Source organism: Oncorhynchus kisutch, linkage group LG17 (genome assembly GCF_002021735.2).
Source record: "Oncorhynchus kisutch isolate 150728-3 linkage group LG17, Okis_V2, whole genome shotgun sequence".
In the NCBI taxonomy this organism is placed as follows: Eukaryota; Metazoa; Chordata; class Actinopteri; order Salmoniformes; family Salmonidae; genus Oncorhynchus; species Oncorhynchus kisutch.
This window is the reverse complement of record NC_034190.2, coordinates 76,143,271-76,163,900: the sequence shown is the minus strand read 5'-3', so window position 1 is coordinate 76,163,900 and position 20,630 is coordinate 76,143,271. Positions and strand designations below refer to the sequence as shown.

The following is a 20,630-nucleotide window of genomic DNA, read 5'->3' as shown; positions in this document are numbered from 1 at the left end:
GATTGTGTTTTTTCTCAACAGGGAAGCATCGAGCAACAGTGCTCTGTATTGAAAGTGACACCAAGCTTGCCTCCACTGGACTCACTGAGAAACAACTGCAGCTCTCTGTCGAGGTACAGGACAGAAACCGCTCTAAAACAACACTGGGTCCCTAATTGGGAAGGCTCATAGCTCTCTACATAGCTAGGTGTAACACATCCAGCGTAACACATCCAGCCGCTTTCAGCTGCAGGCTACAAAGCAACGTCTAGTGATGTCCCTACATTAGTACTTCCTTCCTGTTGGTTTGTTTTCTTCCATTTGGTTCATAATGAACACCACATAGGCTTTAGTAACACGAGTGGGACTCTCTTGCGAGGCTCATGTAAGTGCCTCCCACCTTTTCTTACGCCAGGCTCTGATGAAGTCGTCCTACGCTGAAATGTACGCCTGTTTCTAGGTCCTGAAAGTAAATTCAGATCCTCGCCGAGTGCTGTTCTTTCTTGGTCTTTTGTTTCTTGGGGTTTCATCCGTTGGAAGTGTCCTGAGGTAAGAATGTTTTTTTTTGACTAGAGTAACACTCTTCCCCACCCCTCCCCAGGTGCTGACCAGTCACTCGTGTTCAGAGGAGGGTCTGGAGGATGCAGCTAACATCCTGCTCCAGCTGTCCAGAGGAGACGGAACCACCAGAGACACAGTACTGCGTCTGTTGCTGAGTGGAGCTAGACACCTGGGATACACACTTTGCAAACAGATTGGTTAGTAGGCTACATCATACACGAAATCATTTGTTTCAGCTTTGTATTCAAACTACGCACTCTTCCAATGGTTACATTTGTTTCATTTTCACTAATATTTCACTTATGAACCAATGTAATGGTCAAGGTTTAAAAATGACTTGACCGATAGAAGTCAGTGTATCTACTGATGGTGTTAAATGAGGTTTTCTGGACATAACGAAAGGTGCCCACAGGGGTCAATTCTGGGTTCTGAAATGTTTACATGAAATAAAATTGACTTCTGCAAAACAAATGTAACCTGCGCTTGTATGCTGCTGATACTGTTGTGTATGCTATTAAACCCATGGTTGACCAGGTTTGATCTAAACTACAATCTGCCTTCATTATATTACAGAAACACTTTATTGACCTGAAATTAGTATTGAATGCAGGTCAAACTAAGTAGATGTTGTTCTCTGATTTAATAGGTCAGGCCTGTTGCTATATAGTAGAAAGCAGATTATTCAGTCGACGGTCCTAGATTATGGCGACATCCATATGAACTTCATTAAAGCTGTTAAATGCAGTTCATTCTAGTCCACCGTGCTTTATTACGGGTGATGGGTTTAGTATTCATCACTGCATGTTCTACCAGAATGTTGGTTGGCTGCCTTTTGATATCATGTAGGTTGATACATTGCTATGTTTTCATTTATAAAGCTCCCACTGTACCTAACATATTTATTAGACTTTAGACATGAGTTACCACCCCAGGTCTCAGGGCAATTCAAAAAGCGGATTGAGAACCTTTATTCTTGATCAATGTCTTTGTTATTTCTGACTGTATTCCTGCTTACATTTTGATGTGTATTTTCAGTCATTTTTGTAATTCAGGGCTCATCTGTGAAAGACCTTGGTAGTCTCAGAAGGACTCCCTGATAAAATAAAGGTTACGTAAATAATGTGAAAATGTAACCAATTTACTATCCTGTCTACTCCCCCTCTTCTTCCAGGCACGTTATTGGCCGAGCTGCGGGAGTACAACCTAGAGCAGCAGAGGAGAGCCCGGGCTGACGCCCAGTCACCTGACGCCCCTGCCGAGGACACCTCCATCTCCGCCAGGCTGAAGGCCGGCAAGCTCTCTAGCAGGTGAAGAGAGCGAGAGTCTTGCAACATACAGGGGTTAGGGGTCAGAGTTAGGGTCCAGCTCTCTAGCAGGTGAAGTGATTAGGTCTGGGGATAGATGAGGGGGGTTAGGGTTCAGGGTTAGGGTTCAAGCTCTAGGAGGTGAAGATGGAGGGTCTGGGGAGGCTGTAGTACCAGATGCTGTTTTTCTGGATCCAGATTAAGACCACACCTAAACTAAAAATCACTTTCAGTTTTAGTCCAGGGGTAGGCTTCTCTATTGCTTTTTAGTCAGCTTAATCTGTGTCTGGGAAACAGGGCCTCAGTGTCTAACTCAAGTGGTCTACATACTAGGACAGGGAAGACCGTGTGGAAGAACTGCTTCTATTAGATGTATTATCTTGAGACTAAATGGCCAGTATTAAGGACCGTGTCCTGTTGAGGCAGCTATGTGTTTAGACTGACATTTAGCTCTCTTAACATTTCTGGTGCAGGCTTTCCGCTAGCAACCCACCTCGACAACATCCGGTGAAATTGCAGAGCTCCAATTTCAAAATACAAACTCAATATTAAACATTCATGATAATACAACTGTCATACATGATTCTTTAGCTTAGAATCTTGGCAATCTAACCGCATCGTCGGATTTCAAAAAGGCTTTACGGCGAAAGTACAGCATTCGATTATCTGAGGTCAGCGCCCCGCAACAGCATATTATCCAAACAAGCACAGGGGCCACAAAATCCCAAATAGCAACAAAATAAGTCACTTACCTTTGAAGATCTTCCTCTGATCGCAATCACAAATCAAATGTATTTATATAGCCCTTCTTACATCAGCTGATATCTCAAAGTGCTGTACAGAAACCCAGCCTAAAACCCCAAACAGCAAGAAATGCAGGTGTAGAAGCATGGTGGCTAGGAAAAACTCCCTAGAAAGGCCAAAACCTAGGAAGAAACGGGCTATGATGGGTGGCCAGTCCTCTTCTGGCTGTGCCGGGTGGAGATTATAACAGAACATGGCCAAGATGTTCAAATGCTCATAAATGACCAGCATGGTCAAATGATAATACTCACAGTAGTTGTTGAGGGTGCAACAAGTCAGCACCTCAGGAGTAAATGTCAGTTGGCTTTTCTTAGCCAATCATTAAGAGTATCTCAATCGCTCCTGCTGTCTCTAGAGAATTAAAAACAGCAGGTCTGGGACAGGTAGCACGTCCGGTGAACAGGTCAGGGTTCCATAGCCACAGGCAGAACAGTTGAAACTGGAGCAGCAGCATGGCCAGGTGGACTGGGGACAGCAAGGAGTCATCATGCCAGGTAGTCCTGAGGCATGGTCCTAGGGCTCAGGTCCTCCGAGAGACCGAGAGCGAGAGAGAGAAAGAGAATTAGAGAGCATACTTAAATTCACACAGAACACCGGATAAGACAGGAGAAATACTCCAGATAAAACAGACTGACCCTAGCCCCATGACACAAACTACTGCAGCATAAATACTGGAGGCTGAGACCGGAGGGGTCAGGAGACACTGGCCCCATCCGATGATACCCCCGGACAGAGCCAAACAGGCAGGATATAAATCAAATCAAATGTATTTATATAGCCCTTCGTACATCAGCTGATATCTCAAAGTGCTGTACAGAAACCCAGCCTAAAACCCCAAACAGCAAGCAATGCAGGTGTAGAAGCACGGTGGCTAGGAAAAACTCCCTAGAAAGGCCAATACCTAGGAAGAAACCTAGAGAGGAACCAGGCTATGTGGGGTGGCCAGTCCTCTTCTGGCTGTGCCGGGTGGAGATTATAACAGAACATGGCCAAGATGTTCAAATGTTCATAAATGACCAGCATGGTCGAATAATAATAAGGCAGAACAGTTGAAACTGGAGCAGCAGCACAGTCAGGTGGAAGTTGAAACTGGAGCAGCAGCATGGCCAGGTGGACTGGGGACAGCAAGGAGTCATCATGTCAGGTAGTCCTGGGGCATGGTCCTAGGGCTCAGGTCAGTTGAAACTGGAACAGCAGCATGGCCAGGTGGACTGGGGACAGCAAGGAGTCATCATGTCAGGTAGTCCTGGGGCATGGTCCTAGCGCTCAGGTCCTCCGAGAGAGAGAAAGAAAGAGAGAAGGAGAGAATTAGAGAACGCACACTTAGATTCACACAGGACACCGAATAGGACAGGAGAAGTACTCCAGATATAACAAACTGACCCCAGCCCCCCGACACATAAACTACTGCAGCATAAATACTGGAGGCTGAGACAGGAGGGGTCAGGAGACACTGTGGCCCCATCCGAGGACACCCCCGGACAGGGCCAAACAGGAAGGATATAACCCCACCCACTTTGCCAAAGCACAGCCCCCACACCACTAGAGGGATATCTTCAACCACCAACTTACCATCCTGAGACAAGGCTGAGTATAGCCCACAAAGATCTCCGCCACGGCACAACCCAAGGGGGGGGCGCCAACCCAGACAGGATGACCACAACAGTGAATCAACCCACTCAGGTGACGCACCCCCTCCAGGGACGGCATGAGAGAGCCCCAGCAAGCCAGTGACTCAGCCCCTGTAATAGGGTTAGAGGCAGAGAATCCCAGTGGAAAGAGGGGAACCGGCCAGGCAGAGACAGCAAGGGCGGTTCGTTGCTCCAGAGCCTTTCCGTTCACCTTCCCACTCCTGGGCCAGACTACACTCAATCATATGACCCACTGAAGAGATGAGTCTTCAGTAAAGACTTAAAGGTTGAGACCGAGTTTGCGTCTCTGACATGGGTAGGCAGACCGTTCCATAAAAATGGAGCTCTATAGGAGAAAGCCCTGCCTCCAGCTGTTTGCTTAGAAATTCTAGGGACAATTAGGAGGCCTGCGTCTTGTGACCAAACGTGTAGGTATATACGGCAGGACCAAATCGAAAGATAATTAGGAGTAAGCCCATGTAATGCTTTGTAGGTTAGCAGTAAAACCTTGAAATCAGCCCTTGCCTTAACAGGAAGCCAGTGTAGGGAGGCTAGCACTGGAGTAATATGATCACATTTTTTGGTTCTAGTCAGGATTCTAGCAGCTGTATTTAGCACTAACTGAAGTTTATTTAGTGCTTCATCTGGGTAGCTGGAAAGTAGAGCATTACAGTAGTCTAACCTAGAAGTAACAAAAGCATGGATACATTTTTCTGCATCAGTTTCTGACTTTTGCAGTGTTACATAGATGGAAAAAGCTGTCCTTGAAACCGTCTTGATATGTTCGTCATAAGAGAGATCAGGGTCCAGAGTAACGACGAGGTCCTTCATAGTTTAATTTGAGATGACTGTACAACCATCAAGATTGTCAGATTCAACAGAAGATCTCTTTGTTTCTTGGGACCTAGAATAAGCATCTCTGTTTGTCTGAGTTTAAAAGTAGAACGTTTTCAGCCATTCACTTCCTTATGTCTGAAACACAGGCTTCTAGCGAGGGCAATTTTGGGGCTTCACCATGTTTCATTGAAATGTACAGCTGTGTGTCATCCGCATAGCAGTGAAAGTTAACATTATGTTTTCGAATGACATCCCCAAGAGGTAAAATATATAGTGAAAACATTAGTGGTCCTAAAATGGAACCTTGAGGAACACCGACATTTACAGTTGATTTGTCAGAGGACAAACCATTCACAGAGACAAACTGATATCTTTCCGACAGATAAGATCTAAACCAGGCCAGAACTTGTCCGTGTAGAACAATTTGGGTTTTCAATCTCTCCAAAAGAATGTGGTGATCGACGGTATCAAAAGCAGCACTAAGGTCTAGGAGCACGAGGACAGATGCAGAGCCTCGGTCTGACGCCATTAAAAGGTAATTTACCACCTTCACAAGTGCAGTCTCAGTGCTATGATGGGGTGTAAAACCAGACTGAAGCATTTCGTATACATTGTTTGTCTTCAGGAAGGCAGTGAGTTGCTGCGCAACAGCTTTTTCGAAACATTTAGAGAGGAATGGAAGATTCGATATAGGCCGATAGTTTTTCATATTTTCTGGGTCATCGTTTGGCTTTTTCAAGAGAGGAGGATAGAGAACCGTTTATTATGTTCAACGTAGGAGGGCCAAGCACAGGAAGCAGCTCTTTCAGTAGTTTAGTTGGAATAGGGTCCAGTATGCAGCTTGAAGGTTTAGAGGCCATGATTATTTTCATCATTGTGTCAAGAGATATAGTACTAAAACACTTGAGCGTCTCCCTTGATCCTACGTCCTGGCAGAGTTGTGCAGACTCCGAACAACTGAGCTTTGGACGAATACGCACATTTAAAGAGCAGTCTGTAATTTGCTTTCTAATGATCATGATCTTTTCCTCAAAGAAGTTCATGAATTTATTACTGCTGAAATGAAAGCCATCCTCTCTTGGAGAAGGCTGCTTTTTAGTTAGCTTTGCGACAGTTTCAAAAATACATTTTGGATTGTTCTTTATTTTCTTCAATTAAGTTGGAAAAATAGGATGATCGAGCAGCAGTGAGGGCTCTTCGACACTGCATGGTACTGTCTTTCCAAGCTAGTCGGAAGACTTCCAGTTTGGTGTGGCGCCATTTCCGTTCCAATTTTCTGGGAGCTTGCTTCAGAGCTCAGGTATTTTCTGGGAGCTAGTTTCTTCTGACAAATGTCTTTAGTTAGTTTTTTATTATCAGTTGGTTAACGGATTTCTGTCCTCTGACGTCCTTGGGTAGGCAGAGGGAGTCTGGAAGGGCATCAAGGAATCTTTGGGTTGTCTCAGAATTTATAGCATGACTTTTGATGCTCCTTGGTTGGGGTCTGAGCAGATTATTTGTTGCGATTGCAAACGTAATAAAATGGTGGTCCGATAGTCCAGGATTATGAGGAAAAACATTAAGATCCACAACATTTATTCCATGGGACAGTGAGTAGTTCCAGAGACATGTTGGACAAAACCCGCTGAGTCGATGATGGCTCCGAAAGCCTTTTGGAGTGGGTCTGTGGACTTTTCCATGTGAATATTAAAATACAAAAATTTGAATATTGTCTGCTATGACTACAAGGTCCGATAGGAATTCAGGGAGCTCAGTGAGGAACGCTGTATATGGCCCAGGAGGCCTGTAAACAGTAGCTATACAAAGTGATTGAGTAGGCTGCATAGATTTTATGACTAGAAGGTCAAAAGACAAATGTCGTTTTTTTAAATTACGTTTTTTATTTGCTATCATAAATATTAGCAACACCTCCGCCTTTGCGGGGATGCACGGGGGATATGGTCACTAGTGTAACCAGGAGGCCTCATTTAACACAGTAAATTCATCAGGCTTAAGCCATGTTTCAGTCAGGCCAATCACATCAAGATTATGATCAGTGATTAGTTCATTGACTATAACTGCCTTTGAAGTGAGGGATCTAACATTAAGTAGCCCTATTTTGGCATGGGGTATCACGATCTCTTTCAATAATAGTTGGAATGGAGGAGGTATTTATTCTAGTGAGATTGCTGAGGTGAACACTGCCAAGTTTAGTTTTGCCCAACCTAGGTAGAGGCACAGACAGTCTCAATGGGGATAGCTGAGCTGACTACACCGACTGTGCTAGTGGCTGGATAACAGCCTGCTTCCCGGCCTGCACCGTATTTCATTGTGGAGCTAGAGGAGTTAGAGCCCTGTCTATGTTGGTAGATAAGATGAGAGCACCCCTCCAGCTAGGATGGAGTCTGTCACTCCTCAGCAGGCCAGGACTGGCCCTGTTTGTGGTTGAGTCCCAGAAAGAAGGCCAATTATCGACAAATTCTATCTTTTGGGAGGGGCAGAAAACAGTTCAACCAGCAATTGAGTTGTGATACTCTGCTGTCGAGCTCATCACTCCCCCTAACTAGGAGGGGCCAGAGGCAATTACTCGATGCCTAAACACATCTTTCTAGCTGATTTACATTCTGAAGCTATGTTGCGCTTGGTGACCTGACTGTTCATCGTTGTTCAACATCGTTCAACATCGTTGTTGCCGACGTGGATAACAATATCTCTATACTCTCTACACTCGCCTGTTTTAGCTTTAGCCAGCACCATCTTCAGGTTAGCCTTAACGTCAGTAGCCCTGCCCCCTGGTAAACAGTGTATGATCGCAGGATGATTCGTTTTAAGTCTAATACTGCAGGTGATGGAGTCGCCAATGACTAGGGTTTTCAATTTGTCAGAGCTAATGGTGGGAAGTTTCGGCATCTCACACCCCGTACCGGGAGGAGTTGAGACCAGAGAAGGCTAGGCCTCAGACTCCGACTCGCTGTTTAATGGGGAAAACCGGCTGAATGAGCGATACCGGTTGAGTATTCCTGCAGCATTTCCCTCCATAAGCCATGAGAAAGTTGTCCGGCTGTGGGGACCGTGCGAGGGGATTTTTTGCGTCTGAAGCTGGGCTGGTAGCACAGCTACCCTCGCCGTAAGGCGATCGTTCTCCTGTATATTATGAGTACAGCAACTGTAATTAGCAACTGCGGCAGGGTAGCCTAGTGGTTAGAGCAGTGGACTAGTAATCGGAAGGTTGCAAGTTCAAACCCCCGAGCTGACAAGGTACAAATCTGTCGTTCTGCCTCTGACGGCCTGTTCCTAGGCCGTCATTGAAAATAAGAATTTGTTCTTAACTGACTTGCCTAGTTAAATAAAGGTAAAATATCAAATCAAATTTATTTATATAGCCCTTTGTACATCAGCTGATATCTCAAAGTGCTGTACAGAAACCCAGCCTAAAACCCCAAACAGCAAGCAATGCAGGTGTAGAAGCACGGTGGCTAGGAAAAACTCCCTAGAAAGGCCAAAACCTAGGAAGAAACCTAGAGAGGAACCAGGCTATGTGGGGTGGCCAGTCCTCTTCTGGCTGTGCCGGGTGGAGATTAAAACAGAACATGGCCAAGATGTTCAAATGTTCATAAATGATCAGCATGTTCGAATAATAAGAAGGCAGAACAGTTGAAACTGGAGCAGCAGCACGGCCAGGTGGACTGGGGACAGCAAGGAGTCATCATGTCAGGTAATCCTGGGGCATGGTCCTAGGGCTCAGGTCCTCCGAGAGAGAGAAGGAGAGAATTAGAGAACGCACACTTAGATTCACATAGGACACCGAATAGGACAGGAGAAGTACTCCAGATATAACAAACTGACCCTAGCCCCCCGACACATAAACTACTGCAGCATAAATACTGGAGGCTGAGACACTTTACTTTAAAATAACAAATTTGAAGGCATTGTGTTAATGTTACTACTTAGCTTCGGCTGTTGGAAGTCCTGACGAACCATGTCCAGATAAAGCTTCCGGAGTGAAAAACTTGAATGAAAGAAAGTTGAGTGAGGGAAAAACTAAAAATATAAACGGTAATTAAAAAGTAAAAACCGTAAAGTTGTCAGGTAGCAAAATGGCAACAAAATGCACAGCAACACGTAAACAAGTCTGCAAGTTGTGACCGGAAATGACGATGTCTCAGTACTGTGCAAAAGCTCCCAGGAACACAATGAATGGTCGTTTTGTCGATAAATTCCTTCTTTATATCCCAAATAGTCCGTTTAGTAGGTGTCATTGATTTCAGTAATCCACCCGTTCAGAATGCAGACATAGGAGTTCCAAAAGTTACCAGTAAAGTTTGTCCAAACAATGTTTCTAATTCATTATTAGGTACTCTAATATCTAAACTAAAGATATTTCATACGGAGCTAACTATTTTCAATAGGAAAGGAAAAGAACGCAGCGTGCTTCCTCGGTCACCCTCGCAATGAGACTAGCTTTGCCATAGAGCTCCCTTTATCTAAAAACAAGCCTGAAACCATGTATAAAGACTGTTGACATCTCGTGGAAGCCATAGGAACTGCAATTTGGGAGGCGGACGTCTTTGTTTTCAATAGCTTAACCTTTGAATTGGCTGGCAGGTCAACAGAAAAAAGATTTTGCCTTCCAAATCAGTTCTGTTATACTCACAGACATAATTTTAACAGTTTTAGAAGCTTTAGAGTGTTTTCTATCCAATAGTTCCATGCATATGCATGTCTTAGCTTTTGGGCCTGAGTAGCAGGTAGTTTACTTTGGGCACCTCAGTCATCCAAACTTCCTAATACTGCCCCCTATCCCTGTACACATCCCTTTGATGATAGTGTCATAGTAATGAATAGTCATCGGTGGTTCTCTCCTAGTGCCAACTTGACCTATTCAGATTTGGCTAAATATGACACTTTAAATAGATGAGTCTGGGAGATTAGAGAGACCCACAGTTTAAGGCTTGAAATGGAAAACATTTATATTTTTTATTTTAACATGGTTGTGATTTTCAAAGTTTATAGTCAACCATCTGTCAGTGTCTGATCATTTAGGCCACAGCTTTTTCCTTGGTGTGTCTGTATGCGTTTGTCTATACTGCTCTACTGCCACTCCGTTTCTGTATAATGACAGTACTTTGCCTTGTCGCCCGTCCTCGCGTGCTGACGGGGGCGCAGGTTCGACGGCTCTGAGAGCGTGGTGATTGTGGCTGCCCAGAAACGTACGCTGGGCGGACGGGAGCTGCAGCTGCCCTGCATGTCTTCCCTGACCTCAAAGACATCCACCCAGAAGTTCTTCCTGCGGGTCCTGCAGGTCATCATCCAGCTCCGTGAGGACACGCGCCGCGCCAACAAGAAGGCCAAGCAGACCGGGCGACTTGGTGAGACGTGTGCACTACTAACACATTACACAGAGAGGGCAAAATCAGTCATAGTAATGGCTTCAGCCTGTTCTTTTAAAGAGATTGAACCAGAACAAAACTGTTTTTATGAGCTGGTTAATATGACCAGGAAGACTAGAGCGGTTGAGAGCCTTCTCTGACAGGGATGGGATTTCTCTAATTATCAGGAATGATGGCGTTTCTATTTTAGACTTTCTATGTTGTCTGGATCACATCTCTGCTCTGGGTCTTCTATAACTGGTCTCTCCTGTGTGTCCAGGCTCTACCAGTCTGGGCTCCGCCAGCAGCATCCAGGCGGCAGTCCGTCAGCTAGAAGCCGAAGCTGATGCCATCATTCAGATGGTGAGAGAGGGGCAGCGGGCACGCCGTCTGCAGCAGGCCCCCCCGCCCTCCGCCTCTGTCGCTGCCGTCACCACCTCCGGATCCTCTGTGGCCACCCCTCATGCCCCCGCTGCTGCCCCCGGCACGGCGAGCGCTGCCACGGTTAGCATGATGGGCCCGCATCGCACTGACAGAATACTGCTACTATTGAGCAAACATGACTAAACGCAAACGTGCATATTGATCCATACGCTCACACATTATTGCTGTTGACTACATGACTCATACCGACCACATGCTCATTCTGAAGACCTGGCTTCAAATAGGCAATTTTTTTGTTGCACTTCTGCATCTTATTGGTGCCATTGTATCAGGCAAGCTCAATCAAGTGTAGCTGAAGTATTTTAAAGAAATTAAGACTATTTTAACCAAGGTCTGATGACATGCATATTTGACCATACACTCACACACTGCTATCGTTGACATTTCTATGCATATTGAACTTACTCTAAGGGCATGTGAACTGACTGACACAGTACTATTGATATCGTCGTTGCATTTACAATCACCCTACAGTACAGCCTAACATCCATGATGCATGACAGTAGCTGAAAACAGACATCGACGATCCACTGCATTCTGACAACCTGTTTAAATACTATTAAAAATCATTGTATATACTATATCTAAGCTTGGCTGAGCTTTCCTGGTTTATTGGACCAATAGAATAGTCCTAAAATCTTGAGCGATTCCAGGCAGGCTAGAGCAGACCCTCAAAGTATTTGGACGATTTCAAATAGTATTTGAACCCAGGTCTAGAATGGATGTGCTGGCTGCTCTCTACTGTATGATGTGAATTGATGATGTGTGTATTGGCTGGCTGTCATGGCTTCATGCTTTTGCCCCCTCCCTCCCAGTCCCCCTCTGTCTGTGTCTGTCTGTAGCCTTATGAGAATGTCATAGTGCATCAGCATGCCCCACTGGTTTTCTGGAAAACTGGAAAACTGTCAGCCTTGTGTTGAATTAATCACATTTTTCTTTCTTTGTTTCGTTCTTTCTCTCGCCCACCCTCTATTTCCCTCTTTCTTTCTCCCTCTTGTCTCTCTTGTTCGCTCTGATTCTCACTATTTCTCCTCTTTTTGCCCTCCCTCCATTCCTCTCTCCAGTCAGAGGTGGGGTCAGTGTCTGAGCCCCAGGCAGTCCAGAGGGATGATTCTCCCATGGATGTAGACCAGCCCTCTCCCCTGGAGCAGGACCCTGCACCCCTGGGTTAGACAGGCCTCCACCACAATAACCACTACAGTCCTCAGCTACCACAACACAGGTTCCAGCTCATCTTTATTGCAGTCACGCTGTGCAGATCAGATTTCACAACACCTAAAAAGGTGTTTCAGGAACCACATTCGTATGATATAGCCAAGTTCTGAGAGCAGTGTGACTGCAAAGAAAGACAACCTTGAACATGACCAGAGCCACTCAAACCACAGCAGAAGTACCGCACGTTAGGGAGCACTTGTCTTGGCATAGTGATTCTAACATTATTGTGTTTGGTATTTCCTGCTCTTGTGCAGATGAAGAAGGCAACAGCCAATCAGAGACAGAGGAGCGTCTCCCGGACCTTCCCCTGCTGAGCGAGCAGCTGCTATTGGACGAGTTGTGGGACATGCTCGGGGAGTGCCTGAAGGAACTGGAGGAGTCACATGATCAACACGCTGTTCTGGGTACGTTAGGTTTACAATATTGAATCTCACATGGGTAAAACTAGGGCCCTGAGATTTTCCTGAGCGTGACATCTGTATACTAAGTGTTTACACTATGTATCTGTCGTAGAACCTCCGTTGGAAAACCAATGTCCTGAATGTGTCAAAAGTAGTGGTCATTGATTTTGCAGTCATGCAGTGAAACATGGTCAACCCTCAGGCCATACGGAACAGGAAACGTTTGGAAATGGAATGTTTTGTTCTTACTGAACACCACCTTGGATAAAAGCCTTCTTTCACAGGAGTGATGACGTAGTCTGCTCACATCTCGCCTCTCCCTCAGTCCTTCAGCCGGCGGTAGAGGCCTTCTTCCTGGTCCATGCCACAGAGCGGGAGAGCAAGCCCCCTGTCAGAGACACCAGGGAGAGCCAACTGTCCCACATCAAAGACGAGCCTCCCCCACTGTCCCCCGCACCCCTCACCCCCGCCACCCCCTCCTCTCTGGACCCCTTCTTCTCTAGAGAACCTTCCTCCATGCACATCTCCTCCAACCTGCCTCCCGACACACAGAAGTTCCTCCGCTTCGCTGGTGAGTTCTGGGACTAGGGAGGAGGGTATAGCAGGGTATGCAGTATTTTCCTTGCGTCCTCTCTCTTTGCCAGTCACTTAAAACATCACAGGAAGTGAGGAGTCGAGAAATAATACAGAGATTCAGCCTGGATCATTTTGGAAAGCCCACGTGTGTTAGTTGCACTGTAGGTCTTTGTCTCTCTTCCATTCTATCCTTTTCTCTCCCTCCCTCCCCCCTACAGAGACTCACCGTACAGTGCTTAACCAGATTCTGCGCCAGTCCACCACCCACCTGGCCGACGGACCCTTCGCTGTGCTGGTTGACTACATTCGCATCCTCGATTTTGACGTCAAGAGGAAGTAAGGAAGGATTTTCTTATGGTGCATCATCTTGGTTGTGTTCATTAGTCACCTAATGGAGGAAAACTGATTAAAACAGAGACACCCTGGACTTGTAAAAAAGATACTCATTTAGTTTTCAGTTTAAAACGTGTTTTTGCTTGCTCGCCCTAATGAACAACCCTGATCTCTCCCCAGGTCAAACACTGGTCCTTTGAATGGAAGTGTGCCTATTTCATGATCATATTTGAGCTTTTTAAAATATTATTCACCCCCTCCCTCTCCCCAGGTACTTCCGTCAGGAGCTGGAGCGTCTGGATGAGGGTCTGAGGAAGGAGGATATGGCTGTCCACGTCAGGAGAGATCACGTGTTTGAAGACTCCTACAGAGAGCTGCACCGCAAGAGTCCCGAGGACATGAAGAACAGGCTGTAAGAGACTGATTTCTTTCTCTGTCTCTTAGGGTTTCTCTCTCTTAGGGTTTCTCTCTCTTAGGGTTTCTGTCTCTTAGGGTTTCTGTCTCTTAGGGTTTCTGTCTCTTAGGGTTTCTGTCTCTTAGGGTTTCTGTCTCTTAGGGTTTCTGTCTCTTGGGGTTTCTGTCACTTGGGGTTTCTCTCTCTTGGGGTTTCTCTCTCTTGGGGTTTCTCTCTCTTGGGGTTTCTCTCTCTTGGGGTTTCTCTCTCTTGGGGTTTCTCTGTCTGTCGGGGTCTCTGTCTCTATTTATCTGGATTGCTTCTGTCTTTTTGTATGTATTTATGTCCCTGTGTTGTGACTATTGACAGAATGACAGTGAAGTGCACTGACCTCGTACATCTCCTTCCCCCCCCCACCAGGTACATAGTGTTTGAAGGGGAGGAGGGTCAGGATGCAGGAGGTCTGCTGAGAGAGTGGTACATGATCATCTCCAGGGAGATGTTTAACGCCATGTACGCCCTGTTCCGCACCTCGCCCGGCGACAGGGTCACCTACACCATTAACCCCTCCTCCCACTGCAACCCAAACCACCTCAGCTACTTCAAGTTCGTAGGTCGCGTGGTGGCCAAAGCAGTCTACGACAACCGACTGCTGGAGTGCTACTTCACACGCAGCTTCTACAAGCACATCCTGGGCAAGAGTGTCAGGTAACACACACACACACACACACTACTTCACACACAGCTTCTACAAGCACATCCTGGGCAAGAGTGTCAGGTAACACACACACACACTACTTCACACACAGCTTCTACAAGCACATCCTGGGCAAGAGTTTCAGGTAACACACACACACTACTTCACACACAGCTTCTACAAGCACATCCTGGACAAGAGTGTCAGGTCACACACACACACACTACTTCACACACAGCTTCTACAAGCACATCCTGGGCAAGAGTGTCAGGTAACACACACACACTACTAAACACTCCATTTCCAGCTCCATACATGAGGGCAAACGGTGTTGAGATCATGGAGATGTACGTATCTAGAGATGTGTGTTAACTGTGGAGTGTCACCGTGCAGTAGTTGATTGAGCGTGTGTGTTGTGTCGTCAGGTACACAGACATGGAGAGTGAGGACTACCCGTTCTTCCAGGGTCTGGTCTACCTGCTGGAGAATAATGTGTCTACTCTGGGCTATGAGCTGACATTCAGCACTGAGGTACTTCCTTTCTCTGTCTTTTACATCAACCAAACTCACAAAACTGCTAATTATACAGGCCATTGTCTCAGGATGGGTATAGAGAATGTGACCTAAATGATCACTAACAGCCCTTGATCCAACATTGGATAAATCATGTTAGTTACATTTCTCTATAGCATGTGACCTCACACATACTATTACATTATGTGGAAGCACTGCTGAACTGTCTCCATCCCTCCACCCCCTCCCGCTTGCCTCTTTCATGTCCCTCCATCTTCCTTTCTCACGTCTCTCCATCCTACTCTCTCTCACATCCCTCCATTCCCTCTCTCTCGTGTCTCTCTCTCTCTCATGTCCCTTCATTCTCTCTCTCTCGTGTCCCGCTCGCTCGCTCTCCCTCTCTCTCTCGTGTCCCTCTCCTTCTCTCTCGTGTCCCTCTCCTTCTCTCTCTCGTGTCCCTCTCGCTCGCTCTCCCCCTCTCTCTCGTGTCCCCCTCTCTCTCGTGTCCCCCTCTCTCTCGTGTCCCCCTCTCTCTCGTGTCCCCCTCTCTCTCGTGTCCCCCTCTCTCTCGTGTCCCCCTCTCTCTCGTGTCCCCCTCTCTCTCGTGTCCCCCTCTCTCTCGTGTCCCCCTCTCTCTCGTGTGTCCCTCTCTCTCGTGTGTCCCCCTCTCTCGTGTGTCCCTCTCTCTCGTGTGTCCCTCTCTCTCGTGTGTCCCTCTCTCTCGTGTGTCCCTCTCTCTCGTGTGTCCCTCTCTCTCGTGTGTCCCTCTCTCTCTCGTGTGTCCCTCTCTCTCTCGTGTGTCCCTCTCTCTCTCGTGTGTCCCTCTCTCTCTCGTGTGTCCCTCTCTCTCTCGTGTGTCCCTCTCTCTCTCGTGTGTCCCTCTCTCTCTCGTGTGTCCCTCTCTCTCTCGTGTGTCCCTCTCTCTCTCGTGTGTCCCTCTCTCTCTCGTGTGTCCCTCTCTCTCTCGTGTGTCCCTCTCTCTCTCGTGTGTCCCTCTCTCTCTCGTGTGTCCCTCTCTCTCTCTCTCGTGTGTCCCTCTCTCTCTCTCTCGTGTGTCCCTCTCTCTCTCTCTCTCGTGTGTCCCTCTCTCTCTCTCTCTCGTGTGTCCCTCTCTCTCTCTCTCTCGTGTGTCCCTCTCTCTCTCTCTCTCGTGTGTCCCTCTCTCTCTCTCTCTCGTGTGTCCCTCTCTCTCTCTCTCTCGTGTGTCCCTCTCTCTCTCTCTCTCGTGTGTCCCTCTCTCTCTCTCTCTCGTGTGTCCCTCTCTCTCTCTCTCTCGTGTGTCCCCCTCTCTCTCTCTCGTGTGTCCCCCTCTCTCTCTCTCGTGTGTCCCCCTCTCTCTCGTGTCCCCCTCTCTCTCTCGTCCGTCTCTATCTTCCTTTCGCTCAGGTCCAGGAGTTTGGTGTGTGTGAGGTACGTGACCTGAAGCCTAACGGAGGCAACATCATTGTCACCGAGGAGAACAAGAAGGAGTACGTCCACCTGGTTTGTCAGATGAAGATGACTGGTGAGACCAGACACATCAATCACATCTATCTTAGAAACCCAGCCTTTAAAAGTACATCTTTAATTGGCATAATACATTTGTGAACATTCAGTCAAATAGCCAGAGATATATATTATACATGTCATACACTTGTTGGTGGTGGCCATGTATAACAGGAGCATACTTAGTCAAATGTACACCAAGACTTTGTCAGCAACACTGTCTGCAAAACATGAAGTAATGCACCTTTGACCTGTATGCTGCAATACATATTTTTTTATAAATCCTGTAAGTTGGGGAAGTCTGTTTCATGTGAACCTGCCTTCTTTCTCACAGGTTGCTTGGCAGAAATCATCTTGTCATAGTGAGGTACTACTTGTGTAGCCTTGTAAGTGTTTAACTCTGTACCCCCCCCCCCCCCCCCCCCTGTAGGTGCCATCCGTAAGCAGCTGTCTGCCTACCTGGAGGGTTTCTACGAGATCATCCCCAAGAGGCTGATCTCCATCTTCACAGAGCAGGAGCTGGAGCTGCTGATATCTGGCCTTCCCACTATAGATATAGACGACCTCAAGGCCAACACCGAGTACCACAAGTACCAGTCCAGCTCCATACAGGTAGAGACACACACCGAGTACCAGTCCAGCTCCATACAGGTAGAGACACACACCGAGTACCAGTCCAGCTCCATACAGGTAGAGACACACACCAAGTACCAGTCCAGCTCCATACAGGTAGAGACACACACCAAGTACCAGTCCAGCTCCATACAGGTAGAGACACACACAGAGTACCAGTCCAGCTCCATACAGGTAGAGACACACACCGAGTACCAGTCCAGCTCCATACAGGTAGAGACACACACCGAGTACCAGTCCAGCTCCATACAGGTAGAGACACACACCGAGTACCAGTCCAGCTCCATACAGGTAGAGACACACACCGAGTACCAGTCCAGCTCCATACAGGTAGAGACACACACCGAGTACCAGTCCAGCTCCATACAGGTAGAGACACACACCGAGTACCAGTCCAGCTCCATACAGGTAGAGACACACACCGAGTACCAGTCCAGCTCCATACAGGTAGAGACACACACCGAGTACCAGTCCAGCTCCATACAGGTAGAGACACACACAGAGTACCAGTCCAGCTCCATACAGGTAGAGACACACACAGAGTACCAGTCCAGCTCCATACAGGTAGAGACACACACAGAGTACCAGTCCAGCTCCATACAGGTAGAGACACACACAGAGTACCAGTCCAGCTCCATACAGGTAGAGACACACACCGAGTACCAGTCCAGCTCCATACAGGTAGAGACACACACCGAGTACCAGTCCAGCTCCATACAGGTAGAGACACACACAGAGTACCAGTCCAGCTCCATACAGGTAGAGACACACACCGAGTACCAGTCCAGCTCCATACAGGTAGAGACACACACCGAGTACCAGTCCAGCTCCATACAGGTAGAGACACACACAGAGTACCAGTCCAGCTCCATACAGGTAGAGACATAGGTGTCTACACACCAGGGGCATATTCATTAGGGCATAATGTAGGTCAACATTTTGCAACAGAAAACAAAGATGAGTTTGTTTTTTATTGGACAAGTTCCGGTAGTCCCTCCCTTTTTTAGTCATTTGTCTTTTGTTTGGTGCCTGATGAATACGACCCAGGACCAACAATGTCCCACAATGCCAAATGATAGTCTGTTGGTTGTATTATATACTATGTATTCATATAGATGTGCTACTGGTCAGTGTAGTGAGGCTGTGACCCTGACTGTTCCTTCCCATCACCTCAGATCCAGTGGTTCTGGCGGGCCCTGCGTTCTTTCGACCAGGCGGACAGAGCCAAGTTCCTGCAGTTTGTGACGGGCACGTCCAAGGTTCCTCTGCAGGGCTTCGCAGCGCTGGAGGGCATGAACGGAATACAGAAGTTCCAGATCCACCGCGACGACCGCTCCACCGACCGCCTACCGTCCGCTCACACCTGGTAAAGACCTATACAGCCACACAGCTCACACCTGGTACCATTAATGAACACTGATGGATTGATGTCAAAATAATGTAGTTAGTTATGCATGTAGATCTGAAGTTTCCATTCAGCCACGTCGATATGATAGAACTTCAGGTACTCGGGTAAAGAGCTACCATTTTCAATTCCCTTACCAACCATTTGTCTCTTCTCCTGTAGCTTCAACCAGCTGGACCTCCCCGCCTACGAGAGCTATGAGAAGCTGAGGCACATGCTGCTGCTGGCCATTCAGGAATGCTCCGAGGGATTCGGACTGGCTTAGACCTACCCACACAGAGACTCAACACACACACACAAACAAAATTTAGACTTGCATACTCTGACAGATTCAAGCTGATGACACACAGACACATTGTCACACACACACTCGCACTATCATAGACATTACTGGATGACTGGAAAAATGGCCTCTAGACATACAACTGGTTCCTAATCCATATGAAGAAACAGATGGACCAGCAGCGCGGTCTGATTAACTGACTGACTGATATTACCTACTACACACAGAGCTTCATGTCAATAGACACAGACCTGTGCCTGGTATGTCTCCCTCCCCTTCCACATTAGAATGGCAGAAACCTGAGAGAGTGTATTGAGGATAAAAACCTGGACTAATATAAGACATTTTCTCCATTTAGTTTGATTTCTCTGTACAAAAGGTTTGGGAGTTTATTTTTCTTTGTTGTTCTTCTCTGGCTGTGTAAAAAGGAGAAGGTTGTTTGTGTGTGAGAACAGGATGGTTATAAAACCTTTGGGGAAAAAATGTTGGCTGTTTCTTTTTGCGAATTTGTGACCTCATAAGCCTTGAGGGGGGGGGGGGGGGGGGTGACATTTTTATGGGGAAGAAGGAGAAAGAGAAAAGAGAGAAAAAAAGAAGTTTTGAAGAAATTCAAAGAAATGCACTTTTCAAAGTTTTGTGGCATTTTTAAGGAAGGAAAACAAATGATGAGAACAAGAAAGGAAAGGAGATGAAATTAACCACAAATTCTAGAGTATTTTTGGCTATTAAATCGCTGACCCCGCCTTGAGCCTTTGAATCAGAGTGAAATAACTACATGAATAAATGCATAAAATGGAGTCCCATTTGTCTCTTAACATTATTATATATTGAAACCTATATCACCCTTCATCTGAAACAAGCTATAGCCAATCATACTTCATCTGAGACTAGCTATAGCCAATCATAGTTAATCAGAAACCAGCTATAGCCAATCATACTTCATCTGAAACTAAATATAGCCAATCATACTTCATCTGAAACTAAATATAGCCAATCATACTTCATCTGAAACTAAATATAGCCAATCATACTTCATCTGAAACTAAATATTCCGCCAATCATACTAAACCTTAATTATAAAAATATTTACTGTTGTAATAGTGTGCTATTGCACTAATGCAAATGATTTGAAACAATTGTTTAATTTTGTGGAGGACCTCTTCCCTGAAGATTATGTGCTCGTCCTTATGGTCATTTTGAATTGTCCTTGAGCGTTCCCTGGCAGATCAAATTAAAACCAGTCATAGTGAACACCTCTACGAAGAGCCTGGATGGGTCACAGCGTGGGACCAATCAGAATCTACCATCACAAGGTCACTCAAGTCTGCACTGCCCCAGCAGAGAGAATCTTACTGTGCACGTGTAACAGAATTCCATGCAACATTTCAGCCAGGTTAATTGGCACAACACTTGTCCTGGCCTTTGCTATGTGTTAGTGCATACTGATGGACTGTACGACACCTTACCAGACTGGCCTGTGAGGAGGCTGCAGAGAAAAGCAGGCAACTGGAGCTAGAAACACAAGCATTTCGCTACACCCGCAATAACATCCGCTAACGTGTATGTGACCAATAAAATTCGATTTGAGCTGTGGTTCAGGATCTGTTTGAGTTGTCTGGCTGACTCCTATGGCCATTTGTGATGTCGTGACAGCACATGGGTTTGGAACCAGGCTAGCTTTGTCCTGTTCAGACAGGCTGGTGCAACTAGCATGCTGAGATGACAGTGAATCAGTCCTCCAGACACCGCTGTCTTGTCATGTAACACAGACGGTGCTAGATAGTCTA

At 46.6% G+C, this 20,630-nt stretch overlaps 1 protein-coding gene across 18 annotated transcripts in view; it reads left to right on the top strand.

Annotated features, from left to right (window-relative positions):
* Positions 1 to 19,640, top strand: part of huwe1 (HECT, UBA and WWE domain containing E3 ubiquitin protein ligase 1) — a 78,993-nt gene extending 59,353 nt beyond the window's left edge. For 14 of the 18 annotated variants that reach the window (XM_031794640.1, XM_031794630.1, XM_031794627.1 and 11 more), the window contains 16 exons: positions 22 to 113; positions 581 to 737; positions 1,712 to 1,847; positions 10,250 to 10,464; positions 10,745 to 10,968; positions 11,973 to 12,075; positions 12,378 to 12,527; positions 12,850 to 13,095; positions 13,319 to 13,436; positions 13,705 to 13,845; positions 14,248 to 14,535; positions 14,950 to 15,055; positions 16,424 to 16,541; positions 16,953 to 17,134; positions 18,331 to 18,521; positions 18,723 to 19,329. In XM_031794640.1, the coding sequence (XP_031650500.1) occupies positions 22 to 113; positions 581 to 737; positions 1,712 to 1,847; positions 10,250 to 10,464; positions 10,745 to 10,968; positions 11,973 to 12,075; positions 12,378 to 12,527; positions 12,850 to 13,095; positions 13,319 to 13,436; positions 13,705 to 13,845; positions 14,248 to 14,535; positions 14,950 to 15,055; positions 16,424 to 16,541; positions 16,953 to 17,134; positions 18,331 to 18,521; positions 18,723 to 18,825 (2,570 nt within the window). In that variant the 3' untranslated portion in view covers positions 18,826 to 19,329. Of the gene's footprint in view, positions 1 to 21; positions 114 to 580; positions 738 to 1,711; positions 1,848 to 10,249; positions 10,465 to 10,744; positions 10,969 to 11,972; positions 12,076 to 12,377; positions 12,528 to 12,849; positions 13,096 to 13,318; positions 13,437 to 13,704; positions 13,846 to 14,247; positions 14,536 to 14,949; positions 15,056 to 16,423; positions 16,542 to 16,952; positions 17,135 to 18,330; positions 18,522 to 18,722 lie in introns of all 18 variants that reach the window. The other 4 variants (XM_031794626.1, XM_031794644.1, XM_031794643.1 and 1 more) reach the window with 4 other exon arrangements.
* Positions 19,641 to 20,630: the final 990 nt, after the last annotated feature.